Source organism: Talpa europaea (assembly GCF_964194135.1).
Source record: "Talpa europaea genome assembly, chromosome: 3".
In the NCBI taxonomy this organism is placed as follows: Eukaryota; Metazoa; Chordata; class Mammalia; order Eulipotyphla; family Talpidae; genus Talpa; species Talpa europaea.
Window position 1 is genome coordinate 541,286 of NC_140069.1, and position 23,578 is coordinate 564,863.

Here is a 23,578-nt window from a genome sequence, read left to right on the forward strand (position 1 = left end):
CCGGCCACCCACTAACTGCCCCCCAGACGGACCTCTTGGCAAGACTGTAACTAGTGACGTTTGTACAACCAAAGACTCTATTTTGTGGTTTAAGGAAAATAAAATTGATTACGTTTTACCTCGGGCGGTCAGTCTGTCCACCCTGCTCCTGCGGGGCTGGGGCCAGTGGGCGCCCCCAGCCCCCAGGGCCCATGCCCGGCGGCGGCTGCACATACACGGGGAGCAGGCGCCGCAGCTGCTCGTCCGGAGGCCGCGAGGCGCGGGTGACGAAGATGAGCCGGAAGCGGCGCAGCCGCGCCTCCTGGAACCCGGCGGGGTCATACTCGGGCCCGTCGTGGGGCCGCCACAGCGCCTGGTACCGGCCGTGCGCCAGCAGCGCGCCGCTCAGCAGCTCCTGCGCCAGCCCAGGCTGCACCTGCTCCAGCTGCCGCTGCACCACCGCAAACAGGTCCGCCTCGCGCAGGTCGAACACCAGCGGCTTCCCGTACCTGCGCGGGCGGCAGGGGCGAGGGTGGGCTCGTGGGGGCGGGGCGGGCGGCGCTTCCTTGGCACCTAGCGGCCTCACCTGAGCGCCCCCAGCAGCGCCAGCCGAATCCGCTCTGGGCGCAGGTGGCCTGGGTCCATCGTGTCCACGTAGTTGGTGTCCCGGTAGCGCAAGAAGGCGGCCGCCTGGCCCGAAGGGTCGATGACAAGTGGCCATCTGGTGGCGGCCACCAGGTCACCGTCTCGGCGGCAGCCTGGCTCTTCCCACGCCCACCCCGCCAGCCCTGCCCACTGACCGGCCGTCGGCGTGGATGCGGCCGCCCACGTCCTCCATCAGCACGTCGTGCAGCTCGGCGACCTGGCAGCGGAGCCCCGGCTCCTCCTCTGCGGGCCGTGGGCCATCAGAGCGTGTGGCTCCGCCCCGGCCCGCCTGCCCGCCCCCGCCCGCCGCACCCACCCTCTGGGTCCTGGGTCTGTTCCCGCAGCTCCAGCCGGGCCATCGCCAGCATTTCCTCCGCACTCCGGGCCTCCTGCCGCAGCCTGTCCACTTGGGCCTCTGCGTCCTTGATGGCCTGGAGGAGGGGCCCCCACTCCCCTCAGCACCTCGCCAGAGCTTTACCCCACGTCCTGCCCGGTCCCAGAAAGGTGATACCCCCAGTTTGGGAGGGGAAGGTACCCCTTGGATGCCCACCTGGAGCGTCAGCTCAGCCTTGCCCATGCTCCTCTGCTGACACTTGTTGTGCTCGGACACCCTCCGGCTCAGCTCACAGCAGGCCTGCTGCAGCTGGGGGGACAGGCCTGCTCCAGCTGGGGGGGACAGGCCTGCTGCAGCTGGGGGGACAGGCCTGCTCCAGCTGGGGGGGACAGGCCTGCTGCAGCTGGGGGGACAGGCCTGCTCCAGCTGGGGGGGACAGGCCTGCTGCAGCTGGGGGGACAGGCCTGCTCCAGCTGGGGGGGACAGGCCTGCTGCAGCTGGGGGGACAGGCCTGCTCCAGCTGGGGGGGACAGGCCTGCTGCAGCTGGGGGGACAGGCGTGCTGGAGCTGGGGGAGACAGGCCTGCTGCAGCTGGCGAGGGACAGGCCTGCTGCAGCTGGGGGGACAGGCGTGCTGCAGCTGGGGGAGACAGGCCTGCTGCAGCTGGGGAGGTGATCCCCAGGCCAGGGCTTCTTCCCCTCTCACTCCCCGACCCACCGCACCCCCACCTGCAGAGGCTGGCACCCACCTCTTTGTGGCACTGCTGCTGCCCCTTCACCAGCCGTTGTACTTTGAGGTTCAAGCTGGGAGGGCGGGAAGGTGCTCAGTCAGAGGGGCTTCGCCACCCACCACCCCTACCCCTGGCCTCACCTCTTGGCCTCCGCCTCCTGGTTCTGCTCGGCCTCCCGGGCCTGGCGCTGCCGCTCGGCCTCCATGTTCTGGAGCATGGTGTCCGTGAGGCTCAGGTCCCACGACTGTAGCACGCTGACCACGGCATCCAGTGAAGCCACCTAGTGACAGGGAGTGGTCAGGCATGGTGGGTGTGGCCTGTGGGGGTGTCACAGCTCGTCCCAGAGGGGCCGGAGGGTGTGCCAAGGTGGAGAGACTCGCAGCCACCGGCGCTTCCCTCCTGCTGTCTCCCGCTGACCTCAGTAGGACGCGGGGGCACTCCTGCCCCGGCCCTCCCCCTGCTGCCGCCTCTCGGGGGGCAATAATGGGGTGCAGGCTGCCAGGAGGTCTGCTGTGGGCGTCCGGCCAGCAATCGTTTCTTGCTTGAGAGGGTCAGCACCACCTGCCTGCTGCTCCCGGGCTCGTCCTGAGGCCACGCCCTCCTCCTGTGGGGGCTCCTTTCTCTCTCTGGCTTTATTTCGAGTGCACGGGCCCCACCAGGCCCCACCAGCCCGCAGGGACAGCCCTTGCCTCTCTAGAATCTGGTGTGGACATTCGCCCCGCGCGGACACCGGGCGCCAGCCGGGACTGTCTCGGCTGCCTCCCCGCGCCACGGTCTCCTGGGGTCTGGACAGACGCCGCGCTCGTCTGGGCGCCTCCCGTCCGCCTTCCGGACTCTGGCGCGGCCGGTGGACCACGAGCGTGTCACCCGCGGGCCTCGCCCCAGCGGTGTCGGGCCCTCCCTGAGCACGCGCTCCCCGAGCAATTCTTCCTCCCGACCGCCCTGCCGCCCGCTCCCCGCCGCGGGTCCGCCCTCCCTCCTCGCGCCACCTGCCACGGCCGCCAGCCGCTCCCCAGGCCGCCCCTCGGCCCGCCACTCCGTCTCCGGGCTCGCGGCCGCCCCCCGCCACGGCCTGGCCAGCCGGGCCCCTTTCCCGTGTCCGGCCTCTTGGGGGTCACCGGCGCATCGCCCGACAGCTGCCGTCCCGGAGAACGTTACTTCTCACAGTCTGTCTGGGGTTGCCGCGCAGTTCCCAGGGGGGCGGCCCCGGGCACGCCGGCTCGGCTCGCCTCGCCGCCTTCTGTGTCTGCTGCGCCCCCTGCAGCTCCGCGCCCGGGCTGGGGGTGCGGCCGGGGCGGGTGCCCGCCCTCCCGACTGGCGGGCTCCAGCAGCTCTGCTCCTCTCGGCGGGCCGCGGCGTCCTGCTGCCCCGCAGCCTGGCCCTTCACTAACGTATTTCAAGACAGTCGCTGATTCCCGGAAAGTCACAAAAACCGCACGTTCCCGGCAGCGGCGCCCGGCACCCTCCTGCGCGGCAGACGCTTCTCCAGTGCCCGTGTGTGGCGGGAGCTGCAGGGCGTGGACGTGCCCGGGTGGGCCCGCGTGGGGGCGAGAGGCTACGGGTGCAGGGGGGTTACCCACAGGGGGCCCCGCTGTTCCGTCCTGCTCAAGGAATCGCCCTGCCTGGAGCCAGAGGCGGCGCCGCGCGGCCGGGGGGCAGAGGGGAGCAGCGGCCCCAGACTCGGCCGCAGACCGCGCGGGGGCTCAGGGCTGCGGCTCCCGGACCCTGGAGAAACGCCCCTGAGGGCCCCCCGCGTGGACCTGCCCGTCGGCGCCCCTGCTTCGGCTGCCGCAGCCACCAGACCAACACCCCAAGCCTCCGCCCCAGCGCCTGCCGCGCGACCGCCGACCCCGAGTGAGGGCCGCTTCCCGCTGCGGTCACCGCAGCCCCTCCAGGGCACCCGCGCCCCCTGCTGCTCTGCCGCCCAGCGAGGCCCGTCGCCGTGGGCGGGCAGCGGGCACTCTCGGGCCCTGTGGGGTGCGGGGTTGGCAGCCCCTTCCCTCTTCACGGGGTCTTTGCTGAGCAGAATGTTCAGATTTTGCCAAGTCCAGTTGGGCGGCATCCTTCCGGGCACCTGGGCAGGTGCGACCCCTTCCAGCCCTGGCCCTCAGCTCTGCCCGGCCGGCCCGAGGGTGCCCCCCAGCAGGCCTGGGCTTGGCCAGGCCGCCACCCTCCTCCGTGGGTCTTTTGTGTGGGTGGCCAGGTGTGGGGGAAAGCCCCCCACGGGAGGGGTGAGACCGGGCCCCGGGGAAGAGCAGAGGGCAGCACTCCAGCTGGATGGGGGGACCCCAGCCACAACCTTGGGGAGCCCGGGGTGGAAGCCTGGAAGCAGGGCTGCTAGTGGGGGGCAGGCCCCAGATTCTGGCCTCAGGCCTCAAGCTCCTCGTCAGCCCTGCAGTTGCCAGCCTCCGTTTCCCCACCTCCCTGCCACTTCCTGAGGTGGGTGAGGACTGAGCCCCGGAGCCCACGCAGAGGCGGCCGCCCGAAAGGGCCGTGGGCTTGACCGTGCTGGGCGGTGTGGAGGGTGTTCCACCCGCCAAGGGGCGGCTCCCGCCTGCGCTCCGCACCTGCTCCGGGGTGCTCCCGTCATCCGCGTGCACCCGGGGGTCGGCGCCCAGCTTCAGGAGCAGCTCCACGGCTTCCAGGTGGCCTCCGAAGGCCGCTCTGTACAGCGGAGTGCGTCCGAAGGCGCCCTGCCGGAGGGGCTCCCTGAGTCGTCCGCGGTACCTGCCGACGCCCGCACCTCGCAGCGCCTGCCCGCGCCCACCTTGCAGTTAGGGCTGGCGCCCAGCTCGGCCAGCAGCTGGATGGCCAGGGGCTGCCCGCCCGCGGCCGCCTCAGACAGTGGTGTGTTCCCGTTGCGGTCCTCGCACTCCACCATGGCCACGCGCTGCCGCGAGCGCCGCGCAGTCCCCGCCTCGTCGTGGCCCACGCCCTCGCGGGTCAGCGCCTCCTCCACCTGCGGGCGCCGGGTCAGCGCGCGGCCGCGCCCTCGGTGCCCCCACTGGCCACGCCTGCGCCACGCCCCCCTGCCCCCCCCCCGCCCTTGCACCCCACGCACCTCCTGCAGGACAGCGCGGATCTCGCTCAGGTTGCCGTCGAAGGCAGCTTCCAGCAGGCGGCCCCGGCGCTGCTGCTCCTCCCGCCGACGCCGCTCCGCCTCCTCCTGCTCCTCCAGCCGGCGCCGCGCCGCTGCCTGCTCCAGCCGCACCAGCGCCAGGAAGGCCTGCGGGAGGGCCCTCCTGAGGAGCTGCGCCCTTGGCCTTGAGGCACCGCCCTCTAGGCCACCCTCCCCTCACCTCCCTCTGCTGCTTCTCCATCTGCTCCAGGTGCTCCTGGCGCTCCCGCCGGCGCCGGCACAGCTCCTTCCTGGCCAGCAGCTGCCTGAAGGCGCACTGGATGGTCGTGGCTGCCCGGGCCTCTGGGCCTGGATCTGGGGAGGGGAGCGCTGGTGGGTCCCCGCTCCCTGCAAGCTGCCTGCATGTACCCCCAGCAGGTAACGGGGGGAGGACATGCCCCCAGAGGATCAGTATCCTGGGCCACAGACTCAGGGAGTCGAGCCGGGGACCCCAGCCGGTCTCCTGGTCCCCACCTGGCACAGAGGGAAGGAGAAGCAGCCTCAGGTGAGCCTCTCAGAGGGTCCCAGGCCAGGGGACACCCGTGCCCACGCCGGGCCACAGGGTTCAGCCTCCCATGCCAGGCAGGGATGGGCTGGGGGCTCGGCGGGAGGGCCACCCCAGGGCCAGAGCTCCACGCAGGTGCAGGCGAGGGCGGGTGGGGACCCACGGAGGTCCCAGCAGCAGCACCTCGGGGACATGCAGAAACCAGAGCCCAGGGCCAGGCCCTCGGGTCACTCAGAGGAAAGAGCCCGAGACACAAGCTGTGAAGCGGGGGTGGGGGGTGGGGGGGAACAGCGAGAGGGACATTGACTGTGGCAGCAGGACCCTGAGGGGCAGGGCCCGGGCAGGAGGAAGGCCCCAGGAGCTTGGGGGCACGCTCGTTAATCTGAAGTGCAGGTTTATTTTTTTTTTACTATCTACTCCCCTGGCCTGGGTCGTCTTTCTACAGTCACCGCCGCCCGCGTGCCCCGCCCCGCGCCCACGCGGACAGCCGGCGCCTGGCCTTCTCCTGGCGAGGCCCTGGGCCCTGGGTGGCAGTGGCCGGGCTGCCGTGAGGCGGGCGGCGGAGCGGAGCCATCGGGGTCCCCGGGGTCCCCGGAGTGTGGGGGGTGCTCGGATGCCTGGATTCTGCAGCCCCCTGCGCTGGGGGAACGCTGTCCGGCTGTGTCGGCCGATGCGGCCTCCGGGTTCCGCACCTCCTTGTCCACGCCAGCTGTCCCGCCCTCCCCGGTGACCACGCACGCGCTAGGAAGAAGCGCTGCGTCCTTGGGCAGTCCCTCGGGTGGGACACGGGGAACCCCAGCCTTCAAGGGGCCCCCCTAGCAGCCGCACCCCAGCTTCCAGCCCCTCAGCCAGCCAGGCCCACTGCAGGCCAGGGAGCGGCCTCGTCCAGCAGCCCAGCAGCCCATGGAGGCCAGCGCGCAGCGGTCGCGGGGGAGGGGCCCTCGGGCAAGACATGCGGGGAAGTGGGAGGCCGCAGGGCAGCAGGTGGCTGAGGGTGCGGAGTGGAGTGGACGCGGCTTTGGGGCGGGAGGGCGAGAGCGGCGTGGCCCAGGTGACTTCCGAGAGGTCAGCGCAGGGGAGTTGGGCTGGCGTGGGCCCCTCTTGGACCGTCCTCCCAATGGGGGCGGCCATAGCTCCCAGGCCTTGTGCCCCACAGCGGTTCTGGCTGGAGACGGGTCTCCCTGGGAGGCCACGTTTGGAGCCGCTTGCAGAGAGAGCTGGGCCCAGGCTGAGGGCGCCTCCAGGGCTATGCCACCCCTGCCAGCGGCCAGCAGAAAGTCAGGGCTGGCCACCTCGGGCAGCGCCCACACCCCGACAGAAGGGCCCTCTCTCCACCCAGCCACAGGCCCTGCCTGCAAGAGCCAGCGCGCTGGTGTGCAGCTTCGCCGTCAGGGACTGGTGAGGCCGCCAGGGGACACGCTGCCGGGCTGTCGGCTGCCAGGAGTGCAGCGGGTGAGCCGGCAGAAGGCCCCGCGCAGGGGACGAGGCAGAGAGGCGTGGGGAGCGGCCAGCGGGAGGCCTGTCCAGGAGCAGAGAACAGAAACGTGAACAATAAGACAGGACACATTTGAACCGGAGCGGGTTCGGCCGTGTCGTTCAAACACCCAACAACGTGAAGTTTAAGGCAGGGGGGTTACTAGAGTTAAAGAAAAATGTTTTGCAAGTCCATCCAGGTGAGGCGATGCTAACAAAGCTGCACGTGTCTAACGGTAAGGCTTCAGGAGAGGTAAAGCAGAACTACAGGTCGACACGTCTCCCTCGCGCTGCAGGACCAGCAGGCCGGGGTGACGCCGGAGGGAGCCCCCGAGGGGCTCGGCCATGTGCAGAGCTGCGAGGCAAGTGGCCAGCAGCAGCCGCTGGGGGGTGAGGGCAAGGGTGTTCTCTAAACACAGCGATCCAAGCTTCACACCAAGTGCCAGGGCATGGCCAGAAGGACGTGTGTTTTTAGAAGTCCCAGAATCCACTTTACACGAAATTTTGGGACGCGCCCCATCACAGGCCTCCAGCTGCAGGCGGCCCTCAGGCCCCCGCCGGGAATACGGCCTCAGTGAAACCGCCCTTGCTGCTGCAGACCAGCCTGGCTGACTGCTTGAGAAACTGGTACCAGAGCAGGCCGTTCCCATAGCAACGGTCCAGCCAGAAGCCACAGCGTTGGCAGGTGGGTCCAGGCCCTGTCCCTGGGGCCGTGCCCGAGCGCTGGGTACTGGTCAGGAGGACGAGGCAGGTGCGTGTGTCGTGTGCTGGGTGTTACTGGCTGCTTTGATAAGTTTCTTTTTATTTCTTAATTTATCTTTGTGTACAAGAGCTGGGGTGCAGGCCAGAGGTGTGGGGGTGAGAGGATTCCCCAGAGACCGAGTGGGGAGCAGAACAGGCGGGTCTACTGACACACACGGCTGAGGGGAGCAGCGGGGAGACAGGAGAGGTCTGCTGCGCCCTGTGGGTCACTCCCTGGCTGGGGATGGACTCAGGCTGCAGTGGTGACGGCCTGAGACTAACCCCTAGGCCAACGGGGGGGTCGGGGGGCCTTGACAAGTTTCTTTTTCAAAGCGATGAGCTCAGAATCGAGTTGTGTGTTCGGCCAGGAGGAACGAAAAGGTGGCGTTCCTGAGGCCTGGGCCACTGCTGGGCAGCAGTGACGGTAAAAAGGCCAAAACTGACACCAAGGCGTGCTGGCTGGATGTGCTGGGCTGTGCCCGGCTGTCCCTGCCGCCTGGTCCCCGCCCGAGGCACCGGCAGTGAGGGGCAACGCGCTGTCTCCAAATACCCACAGTCAGAAGCAGCTGCAGGCGCGGGCGGGTGAGCCCAGGGGAGGGGGCGCCTGCAGGAGACACCCCTCAGTTGGCCGACTCGCACAGTGACCCTCCCTCACAGACAGAAATAAGCCCTGAAGGAAGGATGCGCCGCCTTGCCCTGCGAGGCATAGCCCAGGCCCCACACGGGGGGGGGAGGGGGGGGTTGGAAACACGGTGCTGACAGGCGGGTGCCCCCCGGTCTAGACAGGCCCCAGGGGTGGCGCTCGCTCCTGGGTCTCACCCAAAGGAGGGCACGCCAGCACCCCGTGGCCAGCGCACAAGCCCTGTGCCCCCATGTCCAGTCCACGGGGGGTGGGAGCATGATTCCTTCCAGCCGGCCAGAGGCACAAGCCGTGGGCTTTGGCCAGGGGTGTCAGCCCTGGAAAGGCGCAGCAGGGTCAGAGGGCGGCCCGGTGGGGCCTGGCCTGACAGGCAGGGGCTGGGCAGTGTTGCCCCTCAAATGTGCTGTGACCCTAAAGCTGCAGGAGGTAAGGCCTTGGTTGGCGAAGGCACCCGGGGCAGCAGGCCACGTCTCGGGGAGGTCCAACTGCCTGGCCCAGACTCCAGCCCTCGCGGTGCCCTGCACCCCTGCCCAGCGGGCGGGTGCTAGCATGGCCAGAAGGACCGCGGCTCCCCGCAGGCAGCGCTGCTCTGGGCCTCGCCTGGGCACCAATGGTTCTCGGCAGGAGGCAGGAGATGGACGAGGACGCTGGACGAGCAGGGCCCATCACCGCCAGGCCCTAAACGTGGGGGGCTGCACGCAGGGCTGGACCCGCCGGGAGGGGGCGCCCTTGAGGAGGGTGGGGCCGCAGCCTCTTGGAAAGCAAAGAGGCGCCCCACTCCTTCCCTGGCAAGGCGAGGGTCCTGGCCTCACCCCGGCTTCTCACCCAGACTTGGGACCCCAAGAAAGCGACAGCAGGACCCACGCTGGCCAGGGAGCTGCAGCCGGGAGCTGGTGCCAGCGTGGGCCTCGCGTGGCCGGTAGACACCTCGGGACAGTCAGCTTGCGTCCTGGCTCCCGGCCACTCGGCTCCTCCCCGAGTCTGCAGCGGGGCCCCTGGGCGGCCGCCTCTGCTGCCGCCTCCCGGCCCGGTGGCCTGGCTCCCGCCGCACACGGAGGCACGCCGGGTCAGCTCTGCCATCCACCCTGGCCTCAGGATGCGATCAGCCCCGGGCCTGGCCTCGGGCGCCCGGCGGCACAGATGGCGGGGTTATGGGCAGAAGGAAGGGGACCCTCCCAAGCACGGCAGCAAGAGCAGCACCCCCAGGCAGCAGCCCGCACTCCGCCCGCCCGGAGCTCTCGCCTGTGGAGGCCCCTGGGTGCAGGGCAGAAGCGGGCTCTTGCACCTGCTGGCCAGTCCTCCACTGTGGCTGGCGGTTCTGTCCTGGCCGTCCTGAGGAGGCCGGGAGTGAGTTTGGGCTGTGCACCACCCTCCCCAGCAACCTGGGGGGCTCCTGCGGTCCTCGGGGTGCCCCAGGCAGCCCGTCGGCTTTAAGGAGTGATGGGCCACATCTCTACGGCCAGAGGCCTCCCCTAGGCCTCCTCTTGGGGGCGCCGCTGAGCCCAGCAGGTAGGGGGCCCACAGCAGGCCCCCAGGAAGCCGGAGCTCCGGGGCCCCCCACCCCCGGGTGACCCGCTGCCGCCACCTGTGGGGCCCCCACCGGCCACTTCTGTCCCGCTCTGTGTCCACTGAGCTTGCCGGTTGCCGGCCGTCCGCTCTCCTGAGGCCTCTAGAGCCTGCGCTGAAGCGCGGGTGCCCACGCGGGGCTGGGCCGGCAAACCAGTCCAGCCAGTGCAGCAGAGCGGCTGGGAAGGGCCGGGCGTGGGCGTGAGTCAGAGGCCCCGGGCTGGGGAAACACTGGGGAGCAGGCTCAGGAAGCCCCCGGAAGCCCAGGGGTGCCGGCTCCAAGCCCACTTACGACTCCAAGGCCTGGCTGCAGTTGGCAGGACAGTCGGACCCCAGTCAAGGACAGCCTAGAGGGCCCCGCCCGCCCGGGGAGGCCGACTCTTCGCTCTGCCCCTCTGTCCGCGGGTGCCTCGGAGCCTCAGAGGCGCCTCTTCCACCAGTCCGGGCCTGGCCCAGCAGGGACCATAACCCCAAAGGCCCCGGGCAGCCTGGGGCCCGGGGTCTCCTTGTGGGCGCTGGCGGGGGCTGGGGACACGGGCAGGCTGGGCCGGCCCCGGCAGTCAGTTGGGTCAGGAATGTCCGTGGCCAGTGGGGTCCAGATGGCGGCGTGGCTGGGGGTGCCGCCGGCGGCCTTGGGGCTGGAGCCTGAGCGCTGCGGCCGGCTGGGACAGGCGGGCGGGGCCGGGGGGGGGGGGCGCGGTGCCCGCCCAGGGCAGGACCAGACTCGTCACAGCCGCGGCCTGGCTGCCGAAAGCCACCCCCTCCAGTTTCTCTCTCTCTCTCCCTCCCCGTCTGGCCAGCGGGGCCCGTGGCCGGCCAGCCCCGCGCCCTGTGTCAGCACGTTGGTTACTCAGCCCTCGCCGGGGGCCGCCACGCCACCAGGGCCTATAAACTCGCGGTGGCCCTGCCTGCCCAGCGCGGCCGTGACGCCCACAGGCAGGGCCGGGGCCCGGAGCCGGCGCCGTGGGCACCAGCCAGGGGCAGGGCAAGAGCACAGGGTCCACTGAGGCGTCCCGGGAATGCCATCCGCACCCGCCTGACCAGGCTGGCAGCCGATGAGGCAGGCCCGTGGGCACAGACGCCGGCGACGGAGGCAGCGACAGGCATGTCCGGGAAGCGAAGCCGCGCTCGCAGACCCCGAGCCAGGAGGGCGGGCAGGGCCCCGCAGGCCACAGGCCAGCAGGGCCCCAGCACCCAGCCAACGCCCCCTGCCGCAGGGGGCGCTCCAGACGAGGTGGGGGCGGCCCCCGTGGGGCACGTGACCTCTAGCCAGCCGGCTCCCCAGGGCCACCCCGGGGCGCCTGGCTCAGAGCTGGCACAGGCAGCCGAGAGGCCAGTGCAGGCCGCCGCTCTGGGGTCAGAGCTAATGCTGGGGCCCCCCGCGGAGATGGCCAGCTGCGGGCCGGGGAGCCTCGCGCCGGGCCTGGGCCCCGAGCTGCTGCGGCTGCACGAGGTGCAGCTGTGCCTGGCACAGGAGCAGCTCCTGCTGGAGGACCGGCGCCGGCAGGTCCAGCTGCAGATGCAGCTGTGGCAGGAGGAGCAGCTGTGGCAGGAGCAGCTGTGGCAGGAGGAGCAGCTATGGCTGCAGCAGCTGCAGCAGGAGCAGGCCTGGGTACGTGTGGAGGGGCTGGAGCTGGCCCTGGCCCTGGAGCAGCTGCGCACCGAGGGCCTCGAGGGGCTGCAGACCCCAGGCCAGGTAAGGACGGGATATGGGGAGGGCTCCCAGCACCCCGGGGGGTGTGGCCGTGTCAGCCGCCTCCAGGAGCCACGGTGGCCACCACATCACGGCCGTGTCCACGTTTGCAAGGGCAGGCTGGGCTCCGGCTGGCCTGGCACTCAGGCGTCGTGGGAGGCCAGGGGAGTCGAGGCAGAGCTGCTGCTGCACCAGCCAACTGGGAGCCTGCCCAGAGGGCTAGGGAGGGCTGGTGTGGGGGTGCGGGACGTGTGGGGGCGAGAGCTGGACAGCAGCAGCAGTGGCGCCCCCCGCCCCCCCCCCCCCGCAGCCTGCCGCTTCCAGCCGCCGCGCCCCCTGTTTATTGCGGCGTGTGCCTGGGCTTGAGATTGCGGAAGCCGCGCGGCACCTGCACCTCATCCTCATTCCAGCAGGATGTGCCTCAGACGCCGCTGGGGCTATTTTTGGGAAGCAGGGGCCAGCTTGGCCTGGGAGCGGCCACCACCCTCCCAGCAGGTGCCGGGCTGGGAGCCCTCTGGGTCCAGGACTGGGTGGGCCTTGAGCAGAGGGGCTCTGCCTGGGGGCGGGGGGCTGCTTGCAGCAAACACAGACCCTCGCTGATCGGCGGGGCGCAGTCGGGACCAGCTGGGTCCAGCCGGGGCGGGGGGCAGGAGGCCCCCTCCCTGACACACAGCAGGGCTGAGGCTGCGCCAACCGGGGCCAGGAGAGTGGCCAAGGGTGCAGGGCAGGCAGCAGGGCAGAGGTTGAGGGGCCACGTGCTGAGCCCGGGAACCTCCAAGCCATGGCCGCAGGGCAGGGGCAGGGACGTGCCCAACTCTGGGGTCCCCAAAGGCCACTCCTGTGGCGGTGGGGCTTCTCACAGGAGTGTCCCTGGGTGGCGCAGAGGGTGTCCAGAGTCAGAGTCAGAGTCAGGGTGCCCAGGGGCCAGAGCGTCTTACTCACCCGCGGAGGCTCTCGCCTTGGCCCTGGGGAGGGGTGCCGGCCGCTTCCCTGGCACAGCTTTAGAGCCCCTCTTGCTGCTCATTCTCCTGAGGGGTCGGAGGTCAGAGAGAGTGTGTCCCCGACACAGAGGTGGCAGGGATGGTGCCCCTGCTCCGCGGGCCATCGGCAGGTGTGAACTGTGCCCCACAGCGGCCAACTGTGCGACTGGCGTGTGTGCCCAGCAGCAAGCCTGCCCTCGCCCCCAGTCCCCCCTGGGCCAAGTGTCCAGCACTCACCTCCCTGCTCAAACCATGGTGCTGGCTGGACACAGGCATGCGCAAGCAGGTGCGCTGCACGGGGATGCCATGCTGGGCCCGCCAGCCCTGGCCTCCACGCCGCTGCCCTCCCCACCCCGGCCATCATAGGCACCGTCCGCGTCCCAGAGCGGCGCCCACTCCCTCGTCCATGAGGAGCCCCAGAGCTCCTCTGCCCTGGGAGCCCTCCCTGCCCCAGGCTGGGTGCCCAGACCCGACCCTCCCCTCCGCACAGGTAACCTGCTTGGGCACCATGGCCTGGACACTGGCCTGCCCCTCTGTGAGGTGTTGCTGAGTGTTTGGGGGGGGAGCTAAAGAAACTGGGGGTGGCCCTGGGAACAGGAGAACAGGGTCGTGGTGAGAGGGCAGGGCTTTGAGGGGGCCTGGCCCCACCATGGTTAAGGGCTGGGAAGGGCCCAAATGGGGTGAGACCCCCAGAGGGGCTGGGGCTCTGAGCCAGGCCCTGAGTGTTTGGGGACAGGGGCCCTAGGGGCAGCTGGCCCCCCTGGGAAGCTGGTGGCAGCAGGTGCACTGTGCCAGGAGCGCCCCATGAGGTCCAGCGCCCCTCCTGTGAGGGCGTGTGCCTGCGGGTCCAGTGTGGGGGAACTGACACAGAAGCAGAGCGGGGAGCCCTGGGAGCGGCGGGCCCGTGCAGGGGCCCACAGCTGGGGGAGGCCGCCCATGTGCCTCCTGCCTGTGGGGACAGCGGTGGACTTGGGAGATGGCGTGCCCGCAGGGGGGTGTCCCCTGTGTGCTAGGGCTGGGGGGGTTGTCCCCTGTGTGCCAGGGCTGGGGGGGTGTCCCCTCTGCACCAGGGCTGGGGGGGGTATCCCCTGTGCGCCAGGGCTGGGGGGGTATCCCCTGTGTGCCAGGGCTGGGGGGGTGTCCTCTGTGTGCCAGGGCTGGGGGGGTGTCCCCTCTGCACCAGGGCTGGGGGTGGTGTCCCCTGTGTGCCAGGGCTGGGGGGTGTCCCCTGTGTGCCAGGGCTGGGGGGGGTGTCCCCTCTGCACCAGGGCTGGGGGTGGTGTCCCCTGTGTGCCAGGGCTGGGGGGTGTCCCCTGTGCGCCAGGGCTGGGGGGGTGTCCCCTGTGTGCCAGGGCTGGGGGGTGTCCCCTGTGCGCCAGGGCTGGGGGGTGTGCCCTGTGCGCCAGGGCTGGGGGGGGTGTCCCCTGTGCGCCAGGGCTGGGGGGTGTCCCCTGTGCGCCAGGGCTGGGGGGTGTCCCCTGTGCGCCGGGGCTGGGGGGTGTCCCCTGTGTGCCGGGGCTGGGGGGGTGTCCTGTGTGCGCCGGGGCTGGGGGGGTGTCCCCTGTGCGCCAGGGGGGTGTCCCCTGTGCGCCAGGGCTGGGGGGGTGTCCCCTCTGCACCAGGGCTGGGGGTGGTGTCCCCTGTGTGCCAGGGCTGGGGGGTGTCCCCTGTGCGCCAGGGCTGGGGGGTGTGCCCTGTGCGCCAGGGCTGGGGGGGGGTGTCCCCTGTGCGCCAGGGCTGGGGGGGTGTCCCCTGTGCGCCAGGGGGGTGTCCCCTGTGCGCCAGGGCTGGGGGTGGGTGTCCCCTGTGCGCCGGGGCTGGGGGGTGTCCCCTGTGCGCCGGGGCTGGGGGGTGTCCCCTGTGCGCCAGGGCTGGGGGGGGTGTCCCCTGTGCGCCAGGGCTGGGGGGTGTCCCCTGTGCGCCGGGGCTGGGGGGTGTCCCCTGTGCGCCAGGGCTGGGGGGGTGTCCCCTGTGCGCCGGGGCTGGGGGGTGTCCCCTGTGCGCCAGGGCTGGGGGGGGTGTGCCCTGTGCGCCAGGGCTGGGGGTGGGTGTCCCCTGTGCGCCGGGGCTGGGGGGTGTCCCCTGTGCGCCGGGGCTGGGGGGTGTCCCCTGTGCGCCAGGGCTGGGGGGGGTGTCCCCTGTGCGCCAGGGCTGGGGGGTGTCCCCTGTGCGCCGGGGCTGGGGGGTGTCCCCTGTGCGCCAGGGCTGGGGGGGGTGTCCCCTGTGCGCCAGGGCTGGGGGGGGGGTGTCCCCTGTGCGCCAGGGCTGGGGGGTGTGCCCTGTGCGCCAGGGCTGGGGGTGGGTGTCCCCTGTGCGCCAGGGCTGGGGGGGTGTCCCCTGTGCGCCGGGGCTAGCGCGGGGGTGTCCGGGCGGGGTGGGCGTCCCCCGTGCTCACGGCCCCCAGGTGCGGCCCCGCCTGCGCGGCTGCGGCCTCACCTGCCTCACCTGTCTCCTGCCGCCCGGGCGAGGCCGCCGGCCCCGCCCCTCGCGTCGGGCTGGCCCGTTTCCTAGCGACCGAGCCGGAACTTCCGACTCACCTGGACTTCCGGGGCGAGGGTCAGGGGTCAGGCGTAGGGACTTTGAGCCCGGGGTTCACCGATGGTGTCCTGGGGCGCGGGCCCCTGGGAGCGGGGCCCGGGGGGTCTGTAGGGGCCCCGGGGCGGGGCGGGGCGCGGGGCCGGGGGCGCGGGGGCGCGGGCGCGGGCGGGGGCGCGGGCGGGGGCGGGGGTCGGGGCCGGCGGGGGTCGGGGCCGGGGCCGGGGCCGGGGCCGGGGCCGGGGCGCGGCGCGGGCGGCGGGGGGCGGCGGGGGGCGGCGGGGGGCGGCGGGGGGCGGCGCAGGAATGCGGGCGCGCCGCGGGTGGGGCCGCCCCGCCCCCAGGTGCTGCCCGGGCAGGCGGCGGCAGGCGCGGCGGGCGGGGCGGGGGCGGGCGCGTGAATCAGGCCGCGGCGGGCGGGCCGCGCAGGGAGTGGCTGCCGGACCGACCGGACCGCGAGGCCGCTGGGCGGCGGTCGGCTGCTGCTGCCCCTGTCCCGAGACCCCGCGCACCTGGCCAGGTAGGCCCCCTCCCCCGGCGCGGGCGGGCGGGGCGGGGCGCGCCCGGGGCGCCTGGGGCGGGGTCGGCGCCCCCTCCGCGCGGGGCGCCGGGGCCGGGGCGGCGGGAGGGCGGCGCGGCCGCGTGCGCCGGGCCGGGCCGGGCCGGGCCGGTGCCGGCGGGGGCCGGGAGGAGCCGAGTGAGAAGGGGCCCGGGCCCGGCTGGCCCAGGCCGTCCTGGCGCCTTCGTGCCCTCGCGGCGCGACCTCGGGGGGAAGGACCGGGCCGAGCTGGACCCTTCCCGGGCGCCCCGCCCCGGCCGCGGTGGACCGGGGTGGCCGAGGCCGCCGGGGTGCGGTCTGGCTCGGGAGCGGTGCGGGGAGAGCGAGGCCCCGTCCTGACCGGGCCTGCGAGCGCGGGACATGTGGGCCGGGCGGACACTTCCTGGGGCGCCGACTCCCTTCCACGGCGGGAGCGGCCCGAGCCCCGGCCCTGCCCCTGAGCCCCACCGCCCAGGCTGCCCGCCGCTGGGCGTACCCCCTGCGCCCAGCCTACTCGGCAGGGTGGCCGCGGTGCAGCACCCCAGATCCTTCCCACGCGGCCCTCCTTCAGGTGCCTGGGCCCCACCTCCGCGCTGGCAGCGTCGGGGCTGGGAGTCCTGGTCAGGGGCCCACTAGCTCCCTGAGGGCGGACTTGAGGTCGGAGGTCAGCACAGGAGAGCACCCTGCTGAGTCACCGCCTGGTGGGATGGCGCCCTTCCTCCCCAGAGGCGGGTGGGAGCCGCCCGGTGGGGGCAGCAGACCCTGGAGGCCTCGGGCCCTGGCCTGGTCGCTCGGGGCTGCTGGCGGCTGGGCAGTCTCCTCGTGCAGCCAGGCAGTCAGGCTGGCCCGGCCCAACCACCCCGGCAGGGACGCTGGCCCTGCACTCTGCCTCTCGAAGGAGGTCAGCAGGACAGTGCCTCCCAGGCCCGCAGGGCCAGTCACTGACCCCACAGGGCCAGATGCCCCATCGCCCCTGAGCCCCCCGGACAGCCCTCGCCCCATCGTGGACCGTGTGGCCGCTTCAGGCTGGCCCAGGCCCAGCGAGGACCGTATGGCCACCGCCCATGTGGGTCAGAGGACAGCGTCGCCTGGTGCTGTCAGCCAGCTGGTGTCTCCAGCGGGTTGTGGACTGGGTGGCCCCAGGGTGCCCCACCTGGCAGCACCACGTCATGTCAGCTGCCCGCCGGCTCTCAGGCCTCTCCTCCCTGGTGGAGCACGGCGCCCAGCGAGTTCAGGGCCTGTACAGGAGCCTCCAGGCTGGGCTTCCTGGAGACTGGGGTGGGGCGTGGCTGGCGCTTGGGCGGGGGCGGGTGGAGAGCCAGGAAAGGCTCCCTCTGGAGGGGAGCAGGGGTGGCCAGGGCCGGGCCAGGCCAGCTGGCAGGAGGCAGGACTGGAGGCTAAGAGAAGCCAGTGGGAAGCACTCCCTGGGGGCAGGTGGGCTGAGGGGGAGAGGTGTGTGAGTGGCCAGGGGCTCATGGTGGGGGCGGTACGAGTGGGGCTTGGGGCTGCCAGGCAGGACACACCCCAGAGCTCTGCCGAGCCGTCACATGCCAGGGCAGCCTTGGGGCCACCTGCCGTAGTGGTGGTGCGAGGGTGGCAGCTGCCTGGCCTGGCCAGCACCCGGGCGGCCCAGGACTCCAGGAGACAGAAATGCTGTGCAGACGCGCGCAGCCTGGGTTATGTTTTATTTATCGGAACAGCCATAAATTGTCGCTATTTATCTACATGTACCTGTCTGTTTTATGGGGGAAGGGGTCTGCAAAATGCAAGTGCTTGGGGCACAGGCCATTGGTGCCCCCACGTGGAAGCTGGGGAGATGGCACCTCCACCTGGACTTCCCTGGGGTGGGTGCCTGGGAGGCCTCCGGCCAGGGCGCCAGGAGCGCGGTCAGCCCCCCAGATCCAGCGCACAGGGGCTGTCGCGTGTCCAGGGCTCCTGCCCCGTAACGCCCCTGTGCCCTCCCCAGGTCCCCGGCCCCAACATGGCCCGTCGCTCCCAGAGCTCCTCGCAGGGGGACAACCCGCTGGCACCCGGGTACCTGCCGCCGCACTACAAAGAGTACTACCGCCTAGCGGTGGACGCGCTGGCCGAGGGCGGGCCTGAGGCCTACAGCCGGTTCCTGGCGTCCGAGGGGGCGCCTGCCTTCCTGTGCCCTGAGGAGCTGGAGCACGTGGGCCGCCACCTGCGGCCCCCACAGCATGTTGCCCGCGAGCCCCCGGAAGGCAGCCCTCCCACAGTGGACTTCGATGGCTCCTCGGGCACCTACTGGCCCATGAACTCAGACCAGGCGATACCGGAGCTCGACCTGGGCTGGCCCCTGACCTTCGGATTCCAGGGCACTGAGGTCACCACACTGGTGCAGCCCCCGCCACCCGACAGCCCCAGCATCAAGGATGAGGCCCGAAGGATGATTCGCTCTGCCCAGCAGGTGCGCCGCCGCGGGGAAGGGCTGCCGGGGGCCTGGGGAGGAGAAACAGCGCCCAGCTGGGGTGCGGACGAGGCCAGAGCCGCGGCCGCCTCTCAGGGCCCAGGCCACACCAAGGGCACCCTGGCCGCCTCCCAGTCTGCACATGTGCGCTCCTGGTGGCTGCCACTGCCCACCGCGCTGGGCTCTTGCTCTGCTCTTGACCCACCCGAGAGTTTCCTACCCCTCCCGAACAGCCGGCAAGCGGCAGAGAGCCAGTTAGGCCGCGGAGACTGAGGGTGCGGGGCAGGCCCTAAAGACCCTCTGACCCCAGGCAGTGACCCCCTCCCAGGGGCAGAACGGGAGCCTGAGGCTCCGCCCTGACCCCCTGTACCAGGGCGTGGTGGGGACGTGACTGGTGTCTCGGTGCTTCGTCCCCACCCCCTCCGGGCCGCTCTGGCGAGGGAAGCCCTGGCCCCCAGCGACAGGACAGCCTGGCCCTCCCCTGACACGACGCAGGCCCTGTGCCACAGGGCCATCATGCACCAGCCGCCTGGCCAGCGACCCGGCCTTCCTCAAGCCCCACACTCGGCCCAGGGGCTAGAGGCAATGGTGCAAGTGTGGCTGGAGCGTGGTGGGAGCAGTGGGGGTCTGCCCTCTGTCCCTGACCTGCCGCAGGTGGTGGCTGTGGTGATGGACATGTTCACCGACGTGGACCTGCTGGGGGAGGTGCTGGAGGCGGCTGCCCGGCGTGTGCCCGTCTACATCCTGCTGGACGAGATGAACGCACAGCACTTCCTGGACATGGCTGACAAGTGCCGGGTCAACCTGCACCACGTGGATGTCAGTGTCCGGGGTCCGGGCGGGTGTGAGGAGGGGAGGGCCCTCGCGGGCACCTGACGCCTCTCGTCTCTGTCCCCAGTTCCTGCGCGTGCGCACGGTGGCCGGCCCCACCTACTACTGCCGCACCGGGAAGTCCTTCAAGGGCCACGTGAAGGAGAAGTTCCTCCTGGTGGACTGCGCCGTGGTGATGAGTGGGAGCTACAGGTGTGCCCTGCCCGGCTGCCCTGTGGCCCCTGACCTGCCGCCCCGCCCCACCCTGCCCCGACTGTCGCCCCGTGCCCGCCTGGCCCTGCCCCTCCCCGCCCCCGCCCCCCCCGCCCCTGCCCGCTGCCCCGGCCCCGCCTCTGACTCGCGCGTCCCCGCAGCTTTATGTGGTCCTTCGAGAAGATCCACCGCAGCCTGGCGCACGTGTTCCAGGGCGAGCTGGTCTCCAGCTTCGACGAGGAGTTCCGCATCCTCTTCGCGCAGTCCGAGCCGCTGGTGCCCTCGGCGGGGGCATTGGCCCGTGCGGACACCTATGCCCTGGCCCCATACCTGGGAGCCGGACCCCTCATGAGCAGCCAGATGCCGGGGGCTCCTACCCCCTTCTCTTTCCCCAAGCGAGCGCACCTCCTGTTCCCGCCGCCTCGGGACGAGGGCCTGGGCTTCCCCTCCTTCCTGGACCCCGACCGCCACTTCCTGTCGGCCTTCCGTCGGGAGGAGCCCCTGCGGGTGCCCGGGGGCGCCCTGGAGCCGCACGCGGGGCTGCGGCCGCTGTCGCGGCGGCTGGACGCAGAGGCCGGACCCGGCGGCGACCTGGCCGGCCCGCGGGGCTTCTTCCAGGCGAGGCACCTGGAGGTGGACGCCTTCAAGCGGCACAGCTACGCGGCGGCGGACGGTGGCGCAGCTGTGGAGAACTTCGCGGCCACACGGCAGGTGTCGCGGCAGACGTTCCTCAGCCACGGCGACGACTTCCGCTTCCAGACCAGCCACTTCCACCGCGACCAGCTGGCCCAGCAGCACTACCAGTGGGACCCGCAGCTGGCGCCACCGCGGCCACAGGGCCTGTTCGAGAAGTTGCGCGCTGGCCGCGCCGGCTTCCCGGCCGACCCCGACGACTTCACCCTGGGCGCGGGGCCTCGCTTCCCAGAGCTCGGCCTGGACGGACACCAGCGGCTGGATTATGTGCCGTCCGGTGCCTCCCGCGAGGTGCGCCAAGGTTCAGACCCTCCGATCGGGCCCGGATCTGGGCCTCGAGGCCTCGACCCCGGGGGAGCCTCGCACCCCAACCTAGGCCAGCGTTTCCCCTGTCAGGCGGTGGGGAAGCTGGGCCCCGAGGCCCCTCCGGACACAGACCCGGAGCGCAGGGGCGGGCCTGAGGGCCGCGCGGGGCTGCGGCACTGGCGCCTGGCCTCCTACCTGAGCGGCTGCCACGGGGAGGACGCGGGCGAGGAGGGCCTGCCTGCGCCCATGGAGGCCGAGCCCTATGAGGACGACGTGATGGCCGCGGGGGGCCGGGGGCCGGCGGCAGACCTGTTCCCCTCGCCCTTCCGCTCGCCGGCTTCCTTCGCGGGCCCGGCAACGGGGGCCGGTGGCACAGAGGCCGCAGAGGGCGCGGAGGAGGCAGGCGTGGCCAAGCAGGGGTCCTTCCGCTCGCGCCTGAACCCGCTGATCCAGCGCAGCTCCAGGCTGCGCTCCTCGCTCATCTTTAGCTCCTCTCAGACCGAGGGCCCCGGGGCCGCAGGGCCCACCGCGGAGAAAGTGCAGCTGCTGCACAAGGAGCAGACGGTCAGCGAGGTGCTGGGCCCCGGGGGCGAGGCCGTGCGCTCCTCCGCCTCCGCCAAGGTGGCCGAACTCCTGGAGAAGTACAGGGACCCCGGCGGCGCGGGGGCGGCAGCCACTGTCGCCCGCCACAGCAAGGCCGCCGTGGGCCAGGCCTGGCGAGAGGAGGTGGGGGCGCCGGGGGGCGAGCGCCGCAGCCTGGAGAGCTGCCTGCTGGACCTGCGGGACTCCTTCGCGCAGCGGCTGCACCAGGAGGCCGAGCGGCAGCCCGGAGCCGCCTCGCTCACCGCCGCGCAACTGCTGGACGCGCTGGGCCGGAGCGGCACTGACCGGCTCCCCTCCCGCTTCCTCTCTGGCCAGGGCTGCTCCACCTCCCCGCAGAGGCGCAACAGCCCCCCACCGGCGCTGCCCGAGGGGGATGGGGGGCACCAGGCACCCCACTCTGAGCCAAAAGGGAGCCCTACCCCGGTGGCCCCTGAGCGGAAGGGGAGTCCCACACCCGGCTTTCCGACTCGGAGAGGCAGCCCAACCCCAGGATTGACTGAACCAAAAGGGAGCCCAACGGCGGCCTACCCTGAGCGCCGGGGCAGCCCGGTACCCCCAGTGCCCGAGCGCAGGGGCAGCCCGGTGCCCCCGGTGCCCGAGCGCAGGGGCAGCCCGGTGCCCCCGGTGCCCGAGCGCAGGGGCAGCCCGGTGCCCCCGGTGCCCGAGCGCCGGGACAGCCTCACCCTCGCTTTCTCTGGGGAGTCTCCGAAGACCGCGCCCGCAGAGGAGGCGGCCAGCAGCGCCATGGAGGCCCTACGCAAGGGGTCCCTGCGCTTCCGGCAGCTGCTGAGCCCTAAGGGGGAGCAGCGCGCAGAGGAGGAGGGCGGCTTGCCCGCGCCGCAGGAGAACGGGCAGCCCGAGAGCCCCCGGAGGCCGTCCCTGGCCCGGGGCGACAGCGCCGAGGCCGCCCCGGGAGACGAGCGGGGCCCCCGGGCGCGCGTGGCCTCCGCCACGGCCAACGCTCTGTACAGCAGCAACCTGCGGGACGACACGAAGGCCATCCTGGAGCAGATCAGCGCCCACGGGCCGAAGCACCGCGGGGGCCCCGCGCCCGGCCCCGCGCCCGCCCACAGCAGCCCGGAGCTGGGCCGAGCCCCCGCTGCGGGCGGCCTGGCCCCCGACATGTCCGACAAGGACAAGTGCTCGGCCATCTTCCGCTCGGACAGCCTGGGCGCGCAGGGCCGCCTGAGCCGCACGCTGCCCGCCAGCGCCGAGGAGCGCGAGCGCCTGCTGCGCCGCATGGAGAGCATGCGCAAGGAGAAGCGCGTCTACAGCCGCTTCGAGGTCTTCTGCAAGAAGGAGGAGGCGGGCGGCCCCGGGGACGGCCCCGCGGAGGAGGACCCCAGGGACAGCAAGGTGGGCAAGTTCATGCCCAAGATCCTGGGCCCGTTCAAGAACAAGAAGTGAGGGTTGCGCGCCGCGGCGCCTCCGCCCCTCACCTCCTCCCCGGGGCGCCAGCCCCGCCCTGCCTGGTGCCCCCACAACTGTGCCTCAGCCCCTTTTGGCCCCTCATTCACCTCAGGGACCCCTCTCTGTGCCTTGGCCCCACAACCTGCGGGGGGGCCCCCCCTCTGTGCCTTGGCCCCACAACCTGCGGGGGGGCCCCCTCTCTGTGCCTTGGCCCCACAACCTGCGGGGGCCTGTCTGCTTCCGCCCCCCTTCTTGGCCCCCTTCTCAGGGCTGTGTTCTCTGTCCCCCTTCCTCACGCCCTCCTGGATGTGTTGCCCCTCAGGTCTGCTCTCCTGAAAGGGTCCCCACCTTCACCTCCGGGCCCTGGCTGGATTGCAGGGTGTTGGGGGGTGTGGAGCCAGGCCACCAGATGCCCCTCTTGGGGAGCACTGCAGGGCAGGCTGTTGGGGGCTGGATGTGGGGGCCCTGTGGAGGACCCCCAAGGTGCTGCCCTGACCACACCACCCTGTGAGGTGCGGGCCCGGATTTTGGGGCGCAGTAAAGCCCAGCCTCGTGCGGAGGGCCCCCGCGTGCCCAGAGAGCCGCAGTGGCAGGGCCTTCCCCCGCCATGCCAGCTCGACGGGTGAGGACAGAGGTCGGGGCGCCTGGCCCAGGCTGCACCCCCCACCTCCCCCCTCATCGCCACCCTGGCCACAGCCTGTTGGATTTGGAGCCACACGCCTGGCACCCCCGCGCCTACTGGTCCCTGCAGGTGCTGCGGCGGGAAATCACCCTCCGCCATTTCTCTTCACGTGCTTGTTGGTTCTAAGTATTAAAGAACATTCCCAGTTGCTCAGAGTAGTTGGGATTCCAGAAGCGCCCGCCAGCGGGTGGGCCTGGGGCGGCTCCTGAGGCTCTGCTGGCCTGGCCGCCCCGGGTGGGGGTGCAGGGGCATCCATGGAGCTGACCGGCAAGCGCTCTGCCTTGTGCAGGCGGCTCCTGAGCACGGGCTGGGGGTGGGGGGCGGCCTCCCAGACCGGCTGCACGCTTGGGTGTCAGCCACGCAGACCCCCGGCGCTTCCTGGAGGTCAGCAGCCCCGCCCCGTGACATCATGAACTTAGGCGCCCTGGGCACCACAGCCAATGCTTGCGGGGAGTCCCAGAGCCCTCCCCACCGGCAGTGTGCCCGGTCACCATGCTCCTTGCGCCCCCAGCCCCTCTCTGGGGGGCCGCCCACTCCCTCCTCAGCTGCTGCGGCTGCTGGCACAGCCCAACATCCCCAGGGCCCTGGCCACCCAGCCCTGCCCACCCCCCTCGCAGCTGCTGTCTGGCCAGTCCTGCCCTGCCCTGGGGCCAAGGGCCAGTGGCCAGCTTCCCTGGACCCCTTTCGCTCGGCCTCTGCTGGAGGACTGGCCTTCTTTGGGCCGGCTCCCTCCTGGGTGGTCTCTAGTCCACCCCCTGGGGGGACAGGCCCCCCCCTCCTCGACCTCCCCGCCCATGCTGAGGCACGAGGGGTCACTCCTGTCACCCCTTCTCTGGCTCAGGGTCGCAGAGGTGGGCGCGAAGCGGCTGGCACCCGGCCAGGCAGGAGGTCCACCCTGGGGACAGCGCCCCCGGGGGCTGGGGGGTGGTCAGGAAGCCGGCCCCAGGGGTCTGCGT

The 23,578-nt window shown here is 72.1% G+C and overlaps 2 protein-coding genes across 2 annotated transcripts; one reads left to right on the top strand and one right to left on the bottom strand.

The window, feature by feature from the left end:
• Nucleotides 1-115: 115 nt before the first annotated feature.
• Nucleotides 116-10,838, bottom strand: IQANK1 (IQ motif and ankyrin repeat containing 1; the record flags this gene model as incomplete). The annotated part of the gene is made up of 14 exons (XM_084229656.1): nucleotides 116-488; nucleotides 566-700; nucleotides 780-867; nucleotides 941-1,055; nucleotides 1,175-1,267; nucleotides 1,707-1,761; nucleotides 1,829-1,968; nucleotides 4,256-4,381; nucleotides 4,456-4,647; nucleotides 4,750-4,914; nucleotides 4,988-5,280; nucleotides 9,766-9,910; nucleotides 10,195-10,393; nucleotides 10,768-10,838. 14 exons carry the CDS (start codon nucleotides 10,836-10,838, stop codon nucleotides 116-118), a joined length of 2,190 nt encoding a protein of 729 aa, XP_084085782.1.
• Nucleotides 10,837-21,937, top strand: FAM83H (family with sequence similarity 83 member H; the record flags this gene model as incomplete). The annotated part of the gene is made up of 5 exons (XM_084230293.1): nucleotides 10,837-11,427; nucleotides 17,444-17,905; nucleotides 18,560-18,724; nucleotides 18,804-18,928; nucleotides 19,090-21,937. 5 exons carry the CDS (start codon nucleotides 10,837-10,839, stop codon nucleotides 21,935-21,937), a joined length of 4,191 nt encoding a protein of 1,396 aa, XP_084086419.1.
• Nucleotides 21,938-23,578: the final 1,641 nt, after the last annotated feature.